General features: G+C 43.5%; 1 protein-coding gene across 4 annotated transcripts in view; it reads left to right on the forward strand.

Annotated features, from left to right (window-relative positions):
- The window catches only part of wdr33 (WD repeat domain 33), a 191,985-nt gene that overhangs the window by 51,795 nt on the left and 119,643 nt on the right, over positions 1 to 20,547 (forward strand). For all 4 annotated transcript variants that reach the window (XM_085990786.1, XM_085990788.1, XM_085990785.1 and 1 more), the window contains exon 2: positions 3,470 to 3,697. In XM_085990786.1, the coding sequence (XP_085846912.1) occupies positions 3,494 to 3,697 (204 nt within the window). In that variant the 5' untranslated portion in view covers positions 3,470 to 3,493. The remainder of the gene's footprint in view (positions 1 to 3,469; positions 3,698 to 20,547) is intronic.

The following is a 20,547-nucleotide window of genomic DNA, read 5'->3' on the forward strand; positions in this document are numbered from 1 at the left end:
TATTGAGTACAAAAGTAGAGAAGTTATGCTGAACCTTTATAAAGCACTGGTTAGGCCACAACTGGAGTATTGCGTCCAGTTCTGGTCACCACACTTTAGGAAGGATGTGAAGGTCCGTGAGAGGGTGCAGAGGAGATTTACCAGAATGGTTCCGGTGATGAGGGGACACAGATTTAAGGTTTTGGGCAAGAGATACAGGGAGGACGTGAGGAAAACCTTTTTTACGCAGCGAGTGGTGATGACCTGGTATTCGCTGCCGCCGGAAGTGGTGGAAGCGGACACACAATGTTTTCAAGGGGAGACTGGATAGGCACTTAGAGAGCTACAGGGATAGAGCGGGGGAATGGGACTGACTGGATTGCTGTACAGAGAGCTGGCACTGACTCGGTGGGACGAATGGCCTCCTCCTGTGCCGTTCTGATTCTGTCTCTATGTAGTGCTGTGACTGTACAAAATCCTGGGTGCTTTTTGAGTGTTTCGTTGTACCATTGTACGCTACTCTCAAGGCTGGATTTCCGGCTTTTGGCTGCTATGTAATTTGTACTTGAGTTAAAACCAACATGCTGGAAATACTCAGCAGGTCAGGCAGCATCTGTGGAGAAAGAAACAGAGTTAACGTTTCAGGTTGATGACCTTTTGTCAGAACTGGAAAAAGTTAGAGATATAACAGGTTTTAAACAATTGCAGAGGCAGGGAAAGGGGGGAGGAAAGAACAAAAGGCAAGGTCTGTGATAGGGTGGAAGGCAAGAGAGATGGAATGACAAAAGGGATAATGGTGTAAGGCAAAAGGAGATGGTAATGGGACAAGTAAAGAAACAAAAGATGGGTCTAGAAGAGATGTAAATGTTTACAATAAATGGCTGTAAATGTGCAAAACAATAGTGATCTGTTTCTGTGAAAGAAACCGTTTTTATTTTCATTAGTTGAGTTCCCAGGGCGTTGCACATGGTTTGTTAAGACCGAGTGTAGTCGTCAGGTGAAGTGGGTTTAGATGGTGGGGGATAATTGAACCAGGGAATGAACAGGCAGACCAGGCTGCCAAGAGAAGACAGGATATGCTCTCACTGCAGTCAGGGAGTAGTGGAGACAGAGATGCACTTCCTCACAGCCTGTGGAAAATATCAGGACATCAGGGAGAATTTCTACCAAAAATTCTCACAAATATGCCCTGAATTCAGAAATCTGAATGACAACCAAAAACTCCCATTCCTACTGGGAGAGGAGAGAAGCTGTGTAACACTGGCGGCACACTATGTTACAGCTTGCCATGAACAGAGGGACAACCAGTAAACTAAGAAAAGAATATATATAAACAATGCGAATGTATATTTATACACTCAGGGATATACCTGTTTATACACTGTATGAATAGAACTGCGTTTATGTGCTCAACCATAAATGTATTTTGATGCTTTGGCAACATAAGATGTAACTTATGCCAATAAAGCGATTTGAATTGTGAATGCAGATATAATTCAGTCCCATTTTAACTTCATATATTCTATCCGTATGCTTTTATTTCTATTATAAATTTCCATGTAGTGCTTTGACTGTCAGGAATGTATGTTACATCATGACCAGTTTACGTTGGCAATTTACATTATAAATGGGGACATACGAATAGGTGACAGGAAATGCACACAGAGGTAAGATTTTTAACAGTAGATATATCGTGGCGTTACATATTCGATGTGCAAGTCACCTGACTTGTGCTGGAGTGTAGGTCAATGGATGCCATCCAGTACCTCGCCTCCGTGTGTGAGCATACACAGCAAGTTGTGGCAGATTATTTGAGGAGGATATTATGACTAAGGCTGAACCTGCCCACCTAACATTTACACATTTCACTCTGTAGCAGGAGAACTTAGGTTAGCGGCTTCAGCAAGTTGTGGTGCTCTACCACTGTAATAGCTGAGATCAACTAACGTAGAAACTAGGGATCAAACCGGCCTGCTTTGCCTGCATGAGTCAATTCACATTAGATAGTTCGCTTAATAGCTGAGCTTTTGGGAGTCTTAGAAGTTTTTAAAAAGTTCGAATTAAAGAAATTACATGATTATTACACAAACCATGGAATACTTACTAAATTTCTTGAATAAAGCCAGAATTATCGGTAGGAAGTTGTATTCACGTTTTGATTCAATTTTTTGATTTCCTGTTTCCTTTCATCCTAGTGGGTTCAGCTCCAGCTGATAGCAGGCCTGCAGCAAACATGTTTAATACTTAAAGTTCTTAATGGTTTGAGCTTCTTAAATGCAGTACTCCAACCAATAGGTCTGCCATTGTCCTCAAGTTAAGCTATAGAACTCATGATTGCTTCAGCTGGCAGAGATAGCAGAGGATCATCCCACCAGTTTAGACTGATTTGAATCTAGGATCCAGAGGTGAAATGCTCACCAATTTTCCCATCCCACCAGTCAGCACCAGGCTTTTTTCCTTGGCTGTTACGCTGCTCTAACTCTCAGTCCCTTTGGACAGATTATCCATTCCGTGAACCTTAACTTGCCTGACTACTCTCATCAGCTTTGTTGAATGCCTTTTAAAAATCCAAGTAAACTACTTCTACAGAGTTACCTCGCCCACTAGCTGAGTAACCCTCAAAGAATTCCCATAAGACATGATTTATTACTATTTAAACCTGTGTTCCTCAAAGCTGACTTATAGCATGTCATAGAATTCCCTCGAGCATTTTTCCCACTAAGGATGTTAGCCTAACTAGTTAAATGGTTTGTGACTCACTTCTTTTGAGTATTGAATTGCATTTGTCATCCTCTACTCTTCAGGGACTATTGATCTTACTGATTACTTCATTTCCTTGAGGGTTCCAACATGTATCCCATCTGATGAAGAGGCCTTGTTGATTTGTGGATAGAGGATGGTCTTAAATTGATGGGGCTATCTCTGTTTCAATTGGAGCCTGATTTCCCAGTGACATACATGAATTCTTGACTGGCCCTCATAAATATGTATACAAAAAAGTTACTCTCTATATATAGAGAGAAAACCATGTTCCTTAAAAGAGCAGTAATATTTGCATTATGGTGTGCTTAAGCCTGGTGGCACACAATTGAAGTGCTCTCTACTGGCATAGTGTTGAAGATTAATGCAGAGTAGTGAAGGCAGTTCCTAATGGGCATTCAAGTACTTTTTCTCTCAATTTCCATTAAATATTGAGTAAAACTACTTATGAAGTCTGAGAGATATAAATCTAGCATTGCTCAGTAATTGTTTCTGCTTGAGGCTGTTTAACCGTTGACTGAGTTGTGCAGTTGGTTTCATGTGTGGAATTAAAAATCTTGTTCACTGACCTCACTTATCAGTTTGAAACAGAAAAATGTTACTAAAAGACACCAGTATGTAGTTGATCGATTGAGTTAGGAAGCGATAATGGTAGAAATTGTGCAAAGAAATTAGTATATGAATAGTACAACATTTGAACTGACTTTTCACATGGGCTTTTTTTTTGCAGGTTTGTTACAAGAATTTTATCACCATGGCTTTGGAAATAACCTCACCACCTCGGTTTTTTCACATGCCGAGGTTCCAGCACCAGGGACCAAGGCACACCTTTTACAAGCGGCCAGATTTTGCCCAGCAGCAAGCTATGCAACAACTGACCTTTGATGGCAAACGCATGAGAAAGGCGGTGAACAGGAAGACGATCGATTATAATCCATCTGTTATTAAGTTCTTAGAGGTGAGATGAGAGTAACAGTGAGACCGGGGCACTGTTACGAATGAGCTTGTGTTGGAGTGTGCTGCGCTCCATGCTAAGTGAGGTTTTGGAACCAGTGACTGTTTATTATTTCTGATATACTTAGTCTGAGGTGCACTTAGTGAAATGTTTAGTGCCACTCCTACACTCTTGGATACTCTTTCTTTAAGATGGTAGATATACAACTGTTGTGAATGGTTTTGTGACACTCAGTAAAAGGTCCAATAAACTCTTACTGTTGTGCACAATAAATTGAGCACATTTTACATCTAAAGTACTTGGTTGAAAATATTACATTTTTTGTATGATTCACACTGCAGTGCTTTTGCGAGTGGACTCTGAGGTTAATAGCATGCGATCATATTTCAATCATCTGGCATGTTTTGCTGTATATGTACAGTAAACTGGCTTTGAATAAATACTTAATGTGACAGTGAACAGGCCAGATTGTTGTTGGAGTGAAATATATAAGCTGCGAGATAATGCTTAATACAGGTTGCAAGAAGGAACAGCAGTATTGCTTTATTTATGGCCTTGAGACAACCCAGTTCTGCCAACACATTCCAACCTGTCAGACACAAGTTGTGACCCAGCATATTCCTTACCAACGTTCCTGCTAAGCTGCGCGGCTCTGCAGTGGCCTGGAAGTCCCGCGCAGGCCGCTCACCAGCTTTTAAAGGGAAGAAACTGTGGATGTGCAAAAATCTGAATGGGTCACGCAGCCAGTTAAAGGGACCACGCACGAAAAAAATAAAATTTAGAGGCAGCATTGTTCCTTAGCTTCTGCCCTATCAGCAATCTGAATTGATGCAGTGTTTTTCTGAAATCACCCAGTCAGTGCTATTTGGGAATTGTGTTTTTGTGCCAGTCTATACAGCACTACCTGTCTGGAACTGAAGTGATTGCCACTTGGGACTGTAAAGGCTCCCAATCACTGCTGCATTTGGAATCTGCCTGTGTTTTTGGCTAAACAATATCCTGGTGAATTTGGTAACTAAAATGGCAGATCTACAGGAAGCTGTGGAAATAATTTGACTAATAGCAAAATTTTAATTTTTCTCTTTTTATTGCTTTAAGTAAAAAGTTTTTCCTCCTAGGTCTGTTGTCTGCTTCAATTGCAGTGTTTTGAAAACCAGTCCCAATGGTAATTTGTCTGGAAAGCTGCAGTGTCTCATAAGGAAATGTTTTTCATCCAGAGGTACAAGCTAAAGCAACTTATAGGTTGTTTTGCCACTCAGAAAAACAGATCACACATGGGGATTAATAGTGGCATTCAGCTGTGATCTGTGTTCTGTTTCTTGCCCTGTGACAAACCAGAATTAGTAGTGAGCTAGTGTCATGGTAGAATCACAGCAGAAACATTAAACATTGCTCCTTAAGCTGTGGATCAGTAACCTGCAGAGCTAGTAGCAGATAAATTATTTGTTTAGTTTAATTAGGAAGAAAAAGCTGCAACTGATACAGAAACACAAAATGTTGGAAATGAATGGTAAGCCTGTATGTATTTTTTTTTTTAAAGCTGAAATTTCAGGTAGAGACCTTAGTCAGTGAAAGAAATCTCGCACCCGTGTACTCTTTCATTCCGACTGAACTTACCCAGTTTAGCTCTTTTTCTATCTTGGTTTCTGCCATTTTGCTTCATTTTTCTTGACTTCTAACTGCCTGCCTGGTTTTAGTAATTTAACTAACCATTCTGCCACTAATTATTGCAATTTTGGGTTTCTTGGAAAATGGTTTTCTTTCTTGATGGGCTTTTGGCATTTCCCATAAGCAGACCGTATCCCCAACGATCTGGAAATTGTACATTTGTTTTAGATAATCTGCCCATTGCCCAAAGATTATCAATTATCCTACCTATAGCAGATACTAGATTCAATGCCATCTCATACGCACTACTGCACTCCATTCCTATTTGCAGATATTAAACTCAGACCAGTTTTACAAACTGCAACAGTTAATTAGTAAACTGCCAGGTTGGCTGAGTTGGGAACACTTTGCCTGCACTCAGCTTTGAGTTCCGCCCCAGGATTTGAGTGCAATCTGGGTTGATTCTCGAGCATACTCTGAAGTGCTGCCTTGTGTGCGGTCCCGTCCTTTGGATAAGATGTTAATCTGAAGTTCCATCTACCTGTTCAGTTGGATGATAAAGATGCAGTGGCATTGTTGAAAGAAGAGCTGGGATTTCTGTGTCTTGACCAACATTCCTCCATCCACCAATGCCACCAAGAAAAAATAAATCAGCTTGATGTTCATCAGGGCTGTGTTGCTGGTGCAGAATTGCTGCCACATTTGCCCACAAGTCACTGCAGTTCAAAAAGTAATTCATTACGTGAAGTGGTTTGAGATGTTCTGATATCACGATATGGTGCTATATAAATACAGTTTAAAAAAAAATGATTTACAATTATGTAAAAATGAAGCAGACAATATCCTACAAAAGTAGAGTACCAATATATTTGCATCTAGCATGTGTCATCACCCTAAGTGTTAACCATCTTGAAAGTGTACGGCACAAATCATTTTTGTAAAACAAGAAATCACAAATGAACAGGTACTGAGTGTATCAATCAAGTAGCAAGCGGGATCAAAAACTACCAATCAAGAATTATTGGTCAGCAAACATCTACCACTTCAAAAAAAGAGAACTGATAAAATTGCACAATGTTTTTTGAAAAATCTTTACCCCACAAAGCACGCTCACTAAGGTGAGGACTTACTACTGAAGTAAGGTTCCTAACTTGCGTATAAAACAAATCACAGGCAATTTAACTTAACCTATGTAATTGTCTTTCAAGAATCTGAAATGTTTCCACCAAGGTTTTATGTCAGTGGTCTCTCTCTCTTCTAGAAGCCTGGGCTTATTGGGGCTTTCAAGAGCTATCATTCTGTCAACTGAGTGAATAAGTTCAACCAGGTGTCAGACAACAACTGTCAGGTTGCACCAGTGTCACTCTGCAAGCAATGTGCACAGAAGAGCTCTGAAAATTAAGGCTGTCTCTGAATTGAATGGGCACCACTTTTTGGAGGGAGGGTGGCATTGTTGGGTGCACAACACTCCATTCACAGAATGTTTGTAAACCTGGATGCTTTTCTGTCCTCCATGCCCCTTCCCTGGATCTACCTATGGAAAAAGCCTTAGGCCTTGCAGGGCAATGGGAAAGAGCAGGGGAAGTGGGAATAATTGGATAGCTCTTACAATGAGCCGGCCCAGGCATGACTGGCAGAAAGGCCTCCTCCTGTGCTGTATGATTCTATGACTGATGGCACTAGAGCATGGAAGTCATTATTAGAACTGATAAGATAACTGATTTGATACTTTCATACAAATAAAGTAAAGCATGAAATTTATTTGAGATAACGGTCAGGAAAGTGATGTAACTAGCTATATTCAAAGTGTTAATGCAGTTGCAACATATTTTATGCACAGTTATTTCTGTAACTGGCATGTGAGGGGAACACAGTTCTTTGTCTACCAGCAGTGGGTAAGGAAAATACTATTTTCTACTATTTATTTTATGTGAGCAATGGAAAATGCCTTGCACATATAATGTGTTCAGTACTTTTATAAGTTGTCATTCTCAGAATCCAGGCTAGCTTAACTTTCCCAGGAGCCAATAGAAAAAAAGTTCACTGTCTCTAAGCACATCTCTAATAAACTTCTTTCCAAATTCTTTGAGGACATGTGCACTCCTTGACTCCCCAACTCAACATCCACGCCTTACATCATCCCTGACTTGCAGTGCCCAATGGTGCAGGGAATATGCTAGTTTGAAATATACAAGTATAGTGGAGGGATGTTGGCATTGTTGGGTGCACAACACTCCATTCACAGCGAATGCTGGCATTGCAGTTTGTAAACCTGGACACTTTTCCCTCCTCCCTGTCCCTTCCCTCGGTCTACCTATGGAAAAGTCTATAAAGGGTCAATTGCATTTTTCAAAAGATTTTCTTTGGATATAAAAAGAAAATTCCTGATACTTCGGGGACCAACAAATTCTGTTTGTTTTTTGTGCTCTCATAACACTTTCAGCACTGGCACTGCATTTTGAGTTCTAACATGTTCAGAACAAAGTCCAAAGAGGGAATGGAACCACGGACTCCTGACCATATGCCAGGATTTTGGAAAAAAGTTGTGCCTTTTCCCTGTTCAGTTTCTAACCATGTTTTTTTTTTTGAAGTTAAGTTAACAGATGAGCATAATGCTATTACAATATAACAGCTACACACAACAATACAAATATATACATACGGGAGTGAGAGGTGGATAAGTGCACCATCCCCTCGGGAACATTTATTTTTATCTGCGAAGATTTACTTGACATCCAACTTTTCAGATTAAGCAGGCTGTTAGTAAGAAGCTCATTATAGTTCTGAACATCAACTATTCCAGATAGCTGCTGCTTACTTTTGATGCAATGTAAATCTCTAATCTGGTGTCTAAGGGCTCCTTTTAAACTCTTGAGCAGACACGGTCTGAATTGTAATGAAGCAAGAAAATCCAGATATTTTCTAATTTCACAATTCCAAGGTGTGTTCTGTTTTTGTTAAATAGCAAGATCCACTTAAAGATCATGGAGGGAAAAAAAGCATCAGGGTAAATTTGGATGAGGAAAGTCATTCAGGCCGTTTGATCTCATCCTTCCAGAATACCAGTCCAATCTTCTTCCCATCGTAGCATCTAGCTGTTAGTTTCATGTCCTCAAATCACCCTTCCTAGCAACTAATTTCACCTGTCCCATCAGTCTCATAAAATATTTTAAATGTGATGTTGCGTATCACTATTGTTTCAGGCTCGCCTTTCATATCCTGTTAAGTATCTTGTATAGCTCCAAGAGTGGCTTTTTTTCTATTTGAAAATTCAACGTTGCAACTCTTGACGCCGTGCATATACTTATTCACTTATTTGTATAGGTTATGTAATTTCTATTTTTTTCCTTTTAAGGGGGCACTTAAAATACATTTTTCCCTTGTGCACATTTTTAATGTACTGTGAAAAGTTAGGAAAAAAAACTTAACCGATTCTTTTGATGCCTTTAAAATTCAAATGCAGAAGATTTCGAACACAAACGTTGTGAATTAGATTGGGCTAGTGTTAGAGGCTGTCTGGACACAGTCGATAAGGAGATGCAGTGGAGATGGGGATAAAGGAAAGACTATGAACAGATGGGAAATACCAAGAGAAATATGTGAAAGTTTGTCAAGTCACAGGCAGGAATATATAACTCAAAATAATTATAATTGCCACCTGTGTGACTGGCTTTTTGATGAATAGCATGGGGCGAAAAGAGTCAACACTACAGACCACACAAATGCCTAAATGTGCAGCTGTTAAAAAGATGCACAGAACTCAATCTCATGAGACTGCCAAGTTTGGGGAAATGACAGGGAATACAGTAAGAACTGAATACTGTATAAAGAACCATATTTATGCACATAGATTGGTGCTTGAAGCAGTTTTAAAAACCTGCAAAAGACTATGCATCTGACAGCCCAGTGGAGCAAGTAAGTGGTAGTGTTGGGTAACTTTCCTGCCCTGTTGGAACTACTGTGCTCCTAATTGGATGATCAAATCGTTGTTAATTTGAAGCCCAGCTTTGATGTTGCAGGAATATTTTCCAAGTGAAATCCTGCTGGAATTTTGTTCATGAAAGCCAGGTAAAGAAATAAGGCTGAAGCTCATTGTTCATCACTGTCCAAAGTTTTAATTGTTACGTGACTGCCCCCTCAATGGTACAGCTCTTGTCCTATTTTGGGCAATTGTAATTTCAGACTTTACAGTGTAAGCTGTATGCTTCCAGGCAATTATTTGTTATATTTTCAGTATCTTGAAACATAGGTTGCTGAAAATGTTTCCAAGAGAGTGACTTGGCATTTCAACTCCTTGTGCAATATTGTAGGATCTAAGATATTCCCTACAGAAGTATCCAACTGCACCATTCCATTCCTGTCTGCTTCAGCCACCTGCTGCACTGCTAAACAAATCCTCAGTGTTACTGACCATCACAGGCCCCAGATGTGATAACACCAAATAATACTTCTGCTCTGTTCTCATTACATATGTACGTTTACCTATCTAAGTAGTAGAGCTGTGTCCAGATTAGCATTTTATGATCTCAGAATGTGGGGTGTTATTTTCTTTTAGTCTTTCGCATGCTTATTTCCTTTTCTGTTTGTTCACTTGACCTATTCGTTTTTAATATGTTTGAAGTGATGAGACAAATAACTGCTACATCCTGGTTAATCACAATGCACCAGGTCGGTTCTGCAGAAAAGGGGACTGGGTCTTTTCAAAAATAAAATTGTATCTTTGTTCGTCGTCCACTGAATGTGTGACTAATTTTCTGCAGTGAGCAATGAGACTGCCATCAAATTTTTCTTAAAATAAAATCTCCACAAAGTTGCTCTGCAAGCATGAACCCTTGTTGCCATGGAGTGTATGATTGGAGATCCTGTAGGTGCAGGATTTCTCATCTTTTGGGTGAAACGTTGAACTGAGGTCCTGTTTGCCTGCTCAGGTGAATCTGGGAGATCCCACAACACCATTCAAAGATAGAGAAAGGCGTTCTCCTAGTGCCCTGGCCAACATTCCTCCCGCAGCTAACACCACCAAAACAGATAAAGCAGTTCCTCACCCCACTTCTCTTGCTGCTTCTTGAGATCCACACTTAACGCCGTGTGCTGGCACATGCACGTTCTCGACCTCTCTCTTCAACAGCACCGACTCAGTCTATTTCAGAGCTGTCCTAGTCTACAGTTCCATTTCATCCTTCCACTTAAAACATTTTTTAAAAATTCCGCCAGCTTCAACAACTCTTGAATAGCAACGGCCCTCCGGATCCTTCTTCCCCATTACTTTCCACCAACCCCATCCCTGCTTCCAATCTCACCCTTTGCTGTGTTTTCACTATCCCCTCTGACCTTCCCCTCTCTGACCCCGAATAATCAGTCCTCAGCAAATGCCTCCACTTAATCACCTTAGGCCCACACCTCAATGAATTCCAAGCTCGACATGACAGTGTTCGTCCTATTTCCCACACTTCTGCCCTTGCACCTTCCCCATCCTCCCAGAACCACAATCGGGCCCCCCTTGTCTTTATCTTCCGCCCCACCAGTTTCCACATTCAATGGATCATTCTCTGCCACCTCCAGCACGATGCCACCACCAAACACATCCGTTCAGTCCCTTCCCCTTTCAGCATTCCGAAGGGTCCATTCCCTCCGCGACACCCTGGTTCACTCTTGCGCATCCTCAACACCTGCCTTCTTCACATGCAAGTGCAGGAGATGCAACCCCTGCTCTTTCACCACCCACCTCCCAGGGCCCCAAACACTCCTTCCAGGTGAAATAACAATTTACTTGTATTTCTTTCAATTTAGTGTACTGTATGTGCTGCTCATGATGCGGTCTCTACAATCGGCTGCCCTTGTCCTTCTAGGTGGTAGAGGTTGCGAGTTTAGGAGGTGCTGTTGAAGAAGCAGTTTCTAACCTGTGCTGTACTTGGAGGGGCTTGCTGCTGACGTATGCCAAAAGAGGAAAGGTATTCCTTCCTTCAGCACTGCCATCCTGATCAGAGGGGGGATTTGGTGGAGCCTGTCTGGGACCTAGCTTTGAGATGGTGTCCTATCTGAGAACTAACTGAAAGGGGTGTAAGCAGTTCCTTCATGGCCTCTGTCAAATTCATGTCAGTTGCAGAAACTGCAATCTCTACTGGATATATAAGTATAGCTTTATCTCTGTAATTTCATGTCTCGAATAAGCAAGCTGTTATTTCAAAAGGCTGAAGTGTAGACTGTTTCCTCCAGCAGCTAGTACTCTTCTTTTTGTGGTATTGTTCATACAACCTTTGTGGTTATTCTGGGATGGAAAAGGCCTATAGTTAATTAGCTGATGTCTTCCGTCCAGTGGTCAGCGACCATAGGTCTGTTTCCTAGTGGTAACAATAGAAAGATAACTACTTTTAGTCTAAATGAGGAACGCTTGAGGGATGTCAGCACTTGGAGACTGAACAATTTGACATCATCAGGAACCAGGAATGGTAGCAAAGTGGTTGTTACTGGCCTAGTAATTTACAGTTAATTAAATAAATCTGGTGAAGAAAGCTAGTAACAGTAATGTGACCAGATTGTTGTAAAAACCCATCTGTTCACTAACGTCCTTTAGAGAAGGAAATCTGCCGTCCTTACCCTGTTTGGCCTATGTGTGACTCTTAACTGCCCTCTGAAATGGCCTAGCAAGCTATTACACTATGACAAAATACAATGAGAATAAAACCGGACTGATCACCGGGATCGACCTAGGTATCGGATTCTGACGCAACAAAGGAACACACAGCCCAGTTGACCCTGCAAAGTCCTCCTCACTAGTATATGGAAACTTGTGGCAAAATTGGGAGAGCTGTCCCACAGCCTGACATAGTCATACTCACAGAATCATACCTTTCACCCAATATTCCAGACTCCTCCATCACCATCCCTGGGTATGTCCTATCCCACGGGCAGGACAGACCCATCAGAGGTGGTGGCACAGTGGTATACAGTCAGGAGGGAGTGGTCCTGGGAGTCTTCAACATTGACTCCAGACACCATGAAGCCACATGGCATCAGCTTAAACACGGGCAAGGAAACCTGCCGATTGTCACCTACTGCCGCCCCTCAGCTGATGAATCAGTACTCCTCCATGTTGAACACCACTTGGAAGAAGCACGGAGGGCAGCAAGAACACAGAATGTACTCTGGGTAGGGGACTTTGATGTCCATCACCAAGAGTGGCTCGGTAGCACCACTGCTAACAGAGCTGGCCGAGTCCTGAAGGACTGAGTTGTCAGACTGGGCTTCTGGCAGGTGGTGAGAACCAACACAAGGGAAAAACCTACTTGACCTCGTCCTTAACAATCTACCTGTTGCAGATGCATCAGTCAGCATTGGTAGGAGTGACCGCCGCACAGTCCTTGTGGAGACAAAGTCCCGTCTTCATACCGAGGACACCCTCGTGTTGTGTGGCACTACCACCGTTCTCAATGGGATAGATTCAGAACAGATCTAGCAGCTCAAAACTGGGCGTCCATGAGGCACTGTGGGCCATCAGGAGCAGCAGAATTTTATGCCACCACAATCTGTAACATCATGACCTGGCATATTCCTCACTCTACCATTACCATCAAGCCAGGGGACCAACCCTGGTTCAATGAGGAGTGTAGAAGAGCATGCTAGGAGCAGCACCAGGTGTACCTAAGAATGAGGTGGCAACCCGGTGAAGCTACAATACAGGATGCTAAACAGTGGAAGCAGCCTGCAGATAGAGCTAAGTGATCCCACAACCAACGGATCAGATCTGCAGTCCTGCCACATCCAGTCGTGAATGGTGGTGGACAATTAAACAACTAACGGGAGGAGGGGGCTCTATGACCATCCCCATCCTCAATGATGGCGGAGCCCAGCACGTGAGTGCAAAAGATACTGCTGAAGCATTTGCAACCATCTTCAGCCAGAAGTGCCAAGTGGATGATCCATCTCTGCTTGCTCCAGAGAGCCCACCATCACAGATGCCGCTCTTCAGCAAATTCGATTCACTCCATCTGTTAGCAAGAAATGGCTGAGCACACTGGATACAGCATAGACTATGGGTCCTGACAACATCCCGGCTGTCATGCTGAAGACTTGTGCTCCAGAACTAGCTGCGCCTCTAGCCAAGCTATTGCAGTACAGCTACAACACTAGCATTTACCCGACAAAGTGGAAAATTGCCCAGGTATGTCCTGTCCACAAAAAGTAGGACAAGTCCAAACTGGCCAATTACTGCCCCACCAGCCTACTCAATAATCAGCAAAGTGATGGAAGGGGTCGTTGACAGTGCTATCAAGCTGCACTTACTCACCAATAACCGATGCTCGGTTTGGGTTCCATCAGGGCCACTCGGCTCCAGACTTCATTGCAGCCTTGGTCCAAACATGGACAAAAGAGCTGAATTCCAGAGGTGAGGTGAAAGTGACTGCCCTTGACATTGAGGCAGCATTTGACAGAGTGTGGCATTATAAAGTCAGTGGGAATCTGGGTGGGGGGAGGGAGCTCTCCATTGTCTGGAATCCTATCTAGCACGAAGGAAGGTGGTTGTGGTTGTTGGAAACCTATTATCTCAGTCCCAGGACATCGCTGCAGCAGTAGTTCCTCAGGGCAGTGTCCTTGGCCCAACCATCTTTAGCTGCTTAATCAATGACCTTGACTCCATTATAAGGTCAGAAGTGTTCAGTTCCATTCGCAACTCCTCAGATAATGAAGCAGTCTGCCCATATGCAGCAAGACCTGGGCAACGTTAAGGCTTGGGCTGATGAGTGGCAAGTAACATTTGCACCCCATGACATTCAATGGCATTACCATTGTCGAATCCCCCGCAATAACATCCTGGAGGTCACTGTTGACTAGAAACTTAACTGGACTAACTGCATAAATATTGTGGCTACAAGAGCAGGTCAGGCAAGGTATTCTGCAGCGAGTGATTCACCTGACTCCCCAAAGCCTTTCTACAGTCTACAAGGCATAAGTCAGGAGTGTGATGGAATATTCTTCACTTGCCTGGATGAGTGCAGTTCCAACAACACTCGAAATTCAACACCATGCAGGACAAAGCAGCCCAATTGATTGGCACCCCATTCACCACCATAAACATTCACTTCCTCCACTACTGGTGTACCGTGGCTGCAGTGTGTACCATCTACAAGATGCACTGCAGCAACTCGCCAAGGTTTCTTTGACAGCACCCCCCAAACCCTTGACCTCTACCACTTAGAAGGAGAAGGACAAGGGCAGCAGGTGCATGGGAACACCATCACCTGCAAGTTCCCCTCCAAGTCATACACCATCCTGACTTTGAAATAGATCACCGTTCCTTCATCGTCGCTGGGTCAAAATCCTGGAACTCCCTCCCTAACAGCACTGTGGGAGTACTTCCACCACACTGAGTGCAGCAGTTCAAGAAGGCGGCTCACCACCATCTTCTCAAGGGCAATTAGGAATGGGCAATAAATTCTGGCCTTGCCAGAGATGCCCATGAATGAATAAAATAAACTTTCCAGCGAGGGTTAGGTTCAGGTTACAGTACTTTGCACTGGTCCATGTGCATTCTCATTGAGTACAAGATAGATGCATAGTAAAATTCACTACTTTCCCTAATGTTACAAGACCATTCAACTGTATCGGTGACATTTACCACATCAGCCCTCATTGTGGCCTGCCAATTTATTGATAGTTCTGTGTAAAACTTGGTTGGGACTGCAACAGACCTACTTAACTTACATCCTTACAGCCAACGGATAGGTTAGTTAAGTCCAGTAACTGTGGACTTGATGCAAACCCAGGGTCCAGAGGTGGAAGGACAATGATCAAAATCCTTGTCTAACTTTATTCTGCAAAGCAACTGTATGCAGAAAGGGGCTGTCATTCACACTTTCGGAAAGATGTCAAGTTCTTGGAGAGCGTGCAGCGATTTACTGGAATGTTACCAGGGGTGAAACATTTCAGTTATGTGGAGAAATTGGAGAAACTGGTGGTGGTCTCTTTAGAGCAGAGAAAGTTAAGGGGAGATTTAATACAGGTGTTCAAAATCATGAAGGGTTTTGATAAAGTAAATAAGGAGGGACTGTTTCCAGTGGCAGATGGGTCAGTAACCAGAGGACATAAATTTATGGTGATTGGCAAAAGAATCAGGCAAGTTGAGAATTTTTCTTACACAGCAAGCTATGATGATCTGGAATGCGCTGCCTGAAAGGGTGGTGGAAGCAGATTCAATAGTAACTTACAAAGGGGAATTGGATAAATATTTCAAGTGGAAATACTTGCAGGGCTATGGGGAAAGAGCAGGGCAGTGGGACTAATTGGATAGCTCTTTCAAAGAGCCGGCACAGGCATAATGGGCCAAATAGCCTCCTGTGCTGTATCTGTCTTTGAAGTTTTGTCATTCCCAATTTAACCTTTCTGTTAATCATGATGTATTCAAGGTGTGGTGCATCCTAAATAGACCAATTATTCAGTTTTTCCTAATAAGGGAGCAGTTTAAAACTTTTAACACTGCAGATTTAATCTAACCCGTTCAGATGAATATTTCCTTGTCTATCAAAGGTATTTTCTTTCTCTCTGTTTTGCTAACTGTAGCAAGAGAGCTGGTAAGTGAACTGCTTCCAAGCTGCAGCCTAGGATCCTCTGAGCAGCTGCTGTGCTCTTGTTTCCTCACCTCAGTAGTTAACCTCGTAGGCTCCACTCAGCACCTCCCTACTTGAACACTTCATCAATTGATGACTCATATGGAGAATTGCAGAGACAAACCTATGTTCTAGTTTGTGGCATTGTACAAATGTCCAGACAGTATCTTTGTGGGCTTGATATCTGTGGACTGTAGCCACATATAAAGAATTATGATTTCTTAAGATTTGTTCTTGGGATGTGGGAATATTGGTGAGGTTACTTTTATTTCTAATTCCGATCTGCTTTTGACAATTGAGTATGTTGTGAGGCCACCTCAGCCACTTAGAATGGGACTGCAGTCACATGTAGCCAAACCAGGTAGGGGTGGCTGACTCTATTCTCCAAATCAGAGGTTCTCAAACTTTATGCTCTTGAGGCCCCCCCGCCAGTGTTACAAAAAATTTGTGGACCCCCTGTAACACAAGTACGTTTTCTGTATAAAAATTGTGGTGGGGTGGTTGGGGGTGGAGTTTGTCTCTCAGTCTGTGGAGTGGGGGGTGGAGACAGTTTGCCCTGCAGTCTTTTGGGGGGGGGGGGATAGTTTTCCCCACAGTCTGTGGTGGGGGCGGACAGTTTGCCCCACAGTCTGTGGTGGGGGGTGGAGACAGTTTGCCCCACAGTCTGTGGTGGGGGGGTGGAGACAGTTTGCCCCACAGTCTGTGGTGGGGGGGTGGAGACAGTTTGCCCCACAGTCTGTGGTGGGGGGGTGGAGACAGTTTGCCCCACAGTCTGTGGTGGGGGGTGGAGACAGTTTGCCCCACAGTCTGTGGTGGGGGCGGACAGTTTGCCCCACAGTCTGTGGTGGGGGGTGGAGACAGTTTGCCCCACAGTCTGTGGTGGGGCGGACAGTTTGCCCCACAGTCTGTGGTGGGGGGTGGAGACAGTTTGTCCCACTGTCTGTCTGTCTGTGTGGGTGGGTGGAGGTTTGGGGGTTGGTTCAGAGTTCCAGTCACGCATTCAGCAAAAGGTTTCAGGGGACTACCAGACTGGGGCCTGGACTCGGTAATCAGTGCCCAGCCAAATGAAGTCAGGCAGCCAGGGACCCTCACACCCCAGCCAAGCCCGCACTGTTCATCGTGTCTCCCCGCCCCCTGGACCCAGCCTGCATCTATCTGACGCTGTCCCACAGGCCATTGAGCTGCTCCGTCCCCGTCAGAGTGCAACCTCCCCTGGGATCAGTCCCTCAACCCCACCAAGAGCCCGCCCCCCAGGCGTGGACTTCCCCAGATGTCATTTCTCTTGTTTAAGCCCACACAAATGACCAGATTTCTTGAATTCAGCTTTGAAAATTGCATGATGTGATTTGAACTCGTGACCTCTTGGTTGCCAGTTCAGAAAGCAAGAGTTTGCATTTATATAGCTCCTTTCATGACCTCCGGATGCTCCAAAGCACTTCAGTCAATGAATTACTTTTGAAGTGCAGTCACTGTTGTAATGTAGTGTAACATGTCAGCCAGTTTGTGCATAGCAAGATCCCACAACGCAACCATTGCAACTGCGACTATTATACCAATAATACGAAACACCAACTCAACCACCACACTGAAATTTTAAAAATGTGTGAAATTAGAAAAGCATAAACATTCTCCCATCTTTTTTAAATTAATTAATGGGATGTGGGCATTGCTGGCAAGACCAGCATTTATTGCCCATCCCTAATTGCCCTTGAGAAGGTGGTGGTGAGCCGACTGCCTTGAACCGCTGCAGTCCATGGGGTGACAGTGCTGTTAGGTCAAGAGTACCAGATTTTTGACCCAGCAATGATGAAGGAACGGCGATATATTTCAAAGTCAGGATGGTGGGGAACTTGGAGGTGATGGTGTCCCCATGTGCCTGCTGCCGTTGTCCTTCTAGGTGGTAGAGGTTGCAGGTTTGGGAGGTGCTGCCGAAGAAGCCTTGGCGAGTTGCTGAAATGCATCTTGTAGTTGGTACACACTGAAGCCACAGTACGCCGGTGGTGGAGGGAGTGAATGTTTAAGGTGGTGAATGGGGTGCCAATCAAGCATGCTAAATTACAGAAGTTCAAATGGATTAACCCAATGGAGTAAGAAATCCAAGCAGAAATAGAAATTGCATCACCAGAGCTTTAGCCTGTGGTAAGAGCACCTCTAGAATAGTACACTGTTGTGCAAAGAAAGAATGATTGCACAAGTGATGGTTATACAAAGCCCAGCCTTTTCCTCCAATTTATCATTTTCCTATATTATGCTTTAATTCCCAATTTTATTCCCTGGCTTCGATCTTCCAAGAAGCTATGGGCAACCCTAAACCGCATCCATACAAACCATGGCAGTTGTGCACACGATGCACAAATGGAGAATTAAAAACTCTCCAGTGTGCGACTGGTCACCCAGAACAGACCATGGAACATATAATGACTCAATGCCCGATTCACAAATATGAAGGAGGCATCACAGCAATACATTCCGCTAGTCCTGACGCAATTATCTGCCGTAACCACCTCAATGTAAAATTATAGTTGTTGTACTACATTTACATTAGCCATATGAAGTAGTAGTAGCAGAAAAGAACAAGGACTTTCCTGGTTTAGAAATTTCAGTACCTCACTGAGTGATGCATTAAATTGGCCTCCACTGCCTTCTGTGGTAGAGAATTCCACAGGTTCACCACTCTCTGGGTGAAGAAATTCCTCCTCATCTCTATAGTAGGAACGATATAAATGCGTTAAAATAAAGGGAATGGCAAGGTCAAGAGTGGTGTATTTTGTTCCTGCCATTTAATGAGATCATGGCTGATCATCCAATTTCAGTACCCTGTCCCTGCCTTCTCCCCATATCCCTTGATCCCTTTAGCCTTGAGAAATATATCCAACTCCTTCTTGAATATATTTAATGAATTGGCCTCCACTGCTTTCTGTGGTAGAGAATTCCACAGGTTCACCACTCTCTGGGTGAAGAAATTCCCCCTCATCTCTATAGGAACTATATAAATGCGCTAAAATAAAGGGAATGGCAAGGTCAGGAGTGGTGTATTTTGTTCCTGCCATTTAAGTTGATATTTTTTGTTGCTGGCAGATAGGCTTTTGGTGATGCCGACTAGAATGTACCTGCTTTCCCTGGATTAGTTCCATAGTGAACACCAGGGGCTGAGATTTTACACCAGCCTGACAAGCTGCTCCAGATTCAAGGGAGCTTAGAAACATAGAAGATAGGAGCAGGAGTAGGCCATTCAGCCCCTCGAGCCTGCTCTGCCATTCAATGAGATCATGGCTGATCATCCAGTTTCAGTACCCTGTCCCTGCCTTCTCCCCATATCCCTTTAGCCTTAAGAAATATATCCAACTCCTTCTTGAATATATTTAATGAATTGGCCTCCACTGCCTTCTGTGGTAGAGAATTCCACAGGTTCACCACTCTCTGGGTGAAGAAATTCCTCCTCATCTCTGTCCTAAATGGCTTACTCCTTATCCTTAGACTGTGACCCCCCTGGTTCTGGACTCCCCGGCCATCGGGAACATCCTTCCTGCATCCAGTCCTGTTAGAATTTTATAAGTTTCAATGAGATCCCCTCTCATTCTTCTAAACTCCAGCGAGTATAAGCCCAATTGACCCAATCTCTCCTCGTACATCATCCCTGCCATCCCAGGTATCAGTCTGGTGAATCTTCGCTGCACTCCCTCCATGGCAAGAACATCCTTCCTCAGATAAGGCGACCAAAACTGCACACAATACTCAAGGTGTGGTCTCACCAAGGCCCTGTACAACTGCAGCAAGACATCCTTGTTCTTGTACTCGAACCCTCTCGCTAAGAAGGCCAACATACCATTTGCCTTCTTAACCGCCTGCTGCACCTGCATGCTTACCTTCAGCGACTGGTGCACAAGGACACCCAGGTCTCGTTGCACTTCCCCCTCTCCCAATCTATTGCCGTTCAGATAATCTGCCTTCCTGTTTTTGCCACCAAAGTGGATAACCTCGCATTTATCCACATTATACTGCATCTGCCACACTTCTGCCCAATCACCCAACCTGTCCAAATCATACTGGAGTTTCTCGGTATCCTCCTCACAGCACACACGCCCACCCAGCTTTTGTCGTCTGCAAACTTGGAGATATTACATCTAGTTTCCTCGTCTAGATCATTTATATATATTGTGAATAGCTGGGGTCCTAGGACCGATCCCTGCGGTACCCCACTAGCTTACTACTGGTGTAGAGTACTTTGGCCCAAGCTTACTGCCACTCTCTGTGTGGCTTGGGGATAATGATTATATCACAGAAAGTTTAGTTTTTTAACGCACTTTAGACTCCAGCAACCAGAAGGAAGAGGTATGGAACATCGGAATTTAGAAATAAAATACAGAGAAGATCACCTAAATCCTTTGTGTTCTAAAATTGAGAAGTATCTTGGATTAACTTCACAATGCTGAATGGAACGGCTCTGTGGTGTTACTGTTAACATTACTTTGGAGGTTATATGTTCCTCAAACCTGCCAGAATATAACATTTATTGAAGCTCTCAAATTGGACTAAGTGTTTGTGGTGAAATAGTTTGAGAATGAGAGGCATGTCTTCTAGCAGGATGGAGTATTGGGAATTAACATTAGTATTGTGGGGCAAATGACAATACTGAAGACA

This window comes from Somniosus microcephalus, chromosome 6 (genome assembly GCF_052327205.1).
Source record: "Somniosus microcephalus isolate GS21.2 chromosome 6, FLI_Smic_1.0, whole genome shotgun sequence".
NCBI lineage: Eukaryota > Metazoa > Chordata > Chondrichthyes > Squaliformes > Somniosidae > Somniosus > Somniosus microcephalus.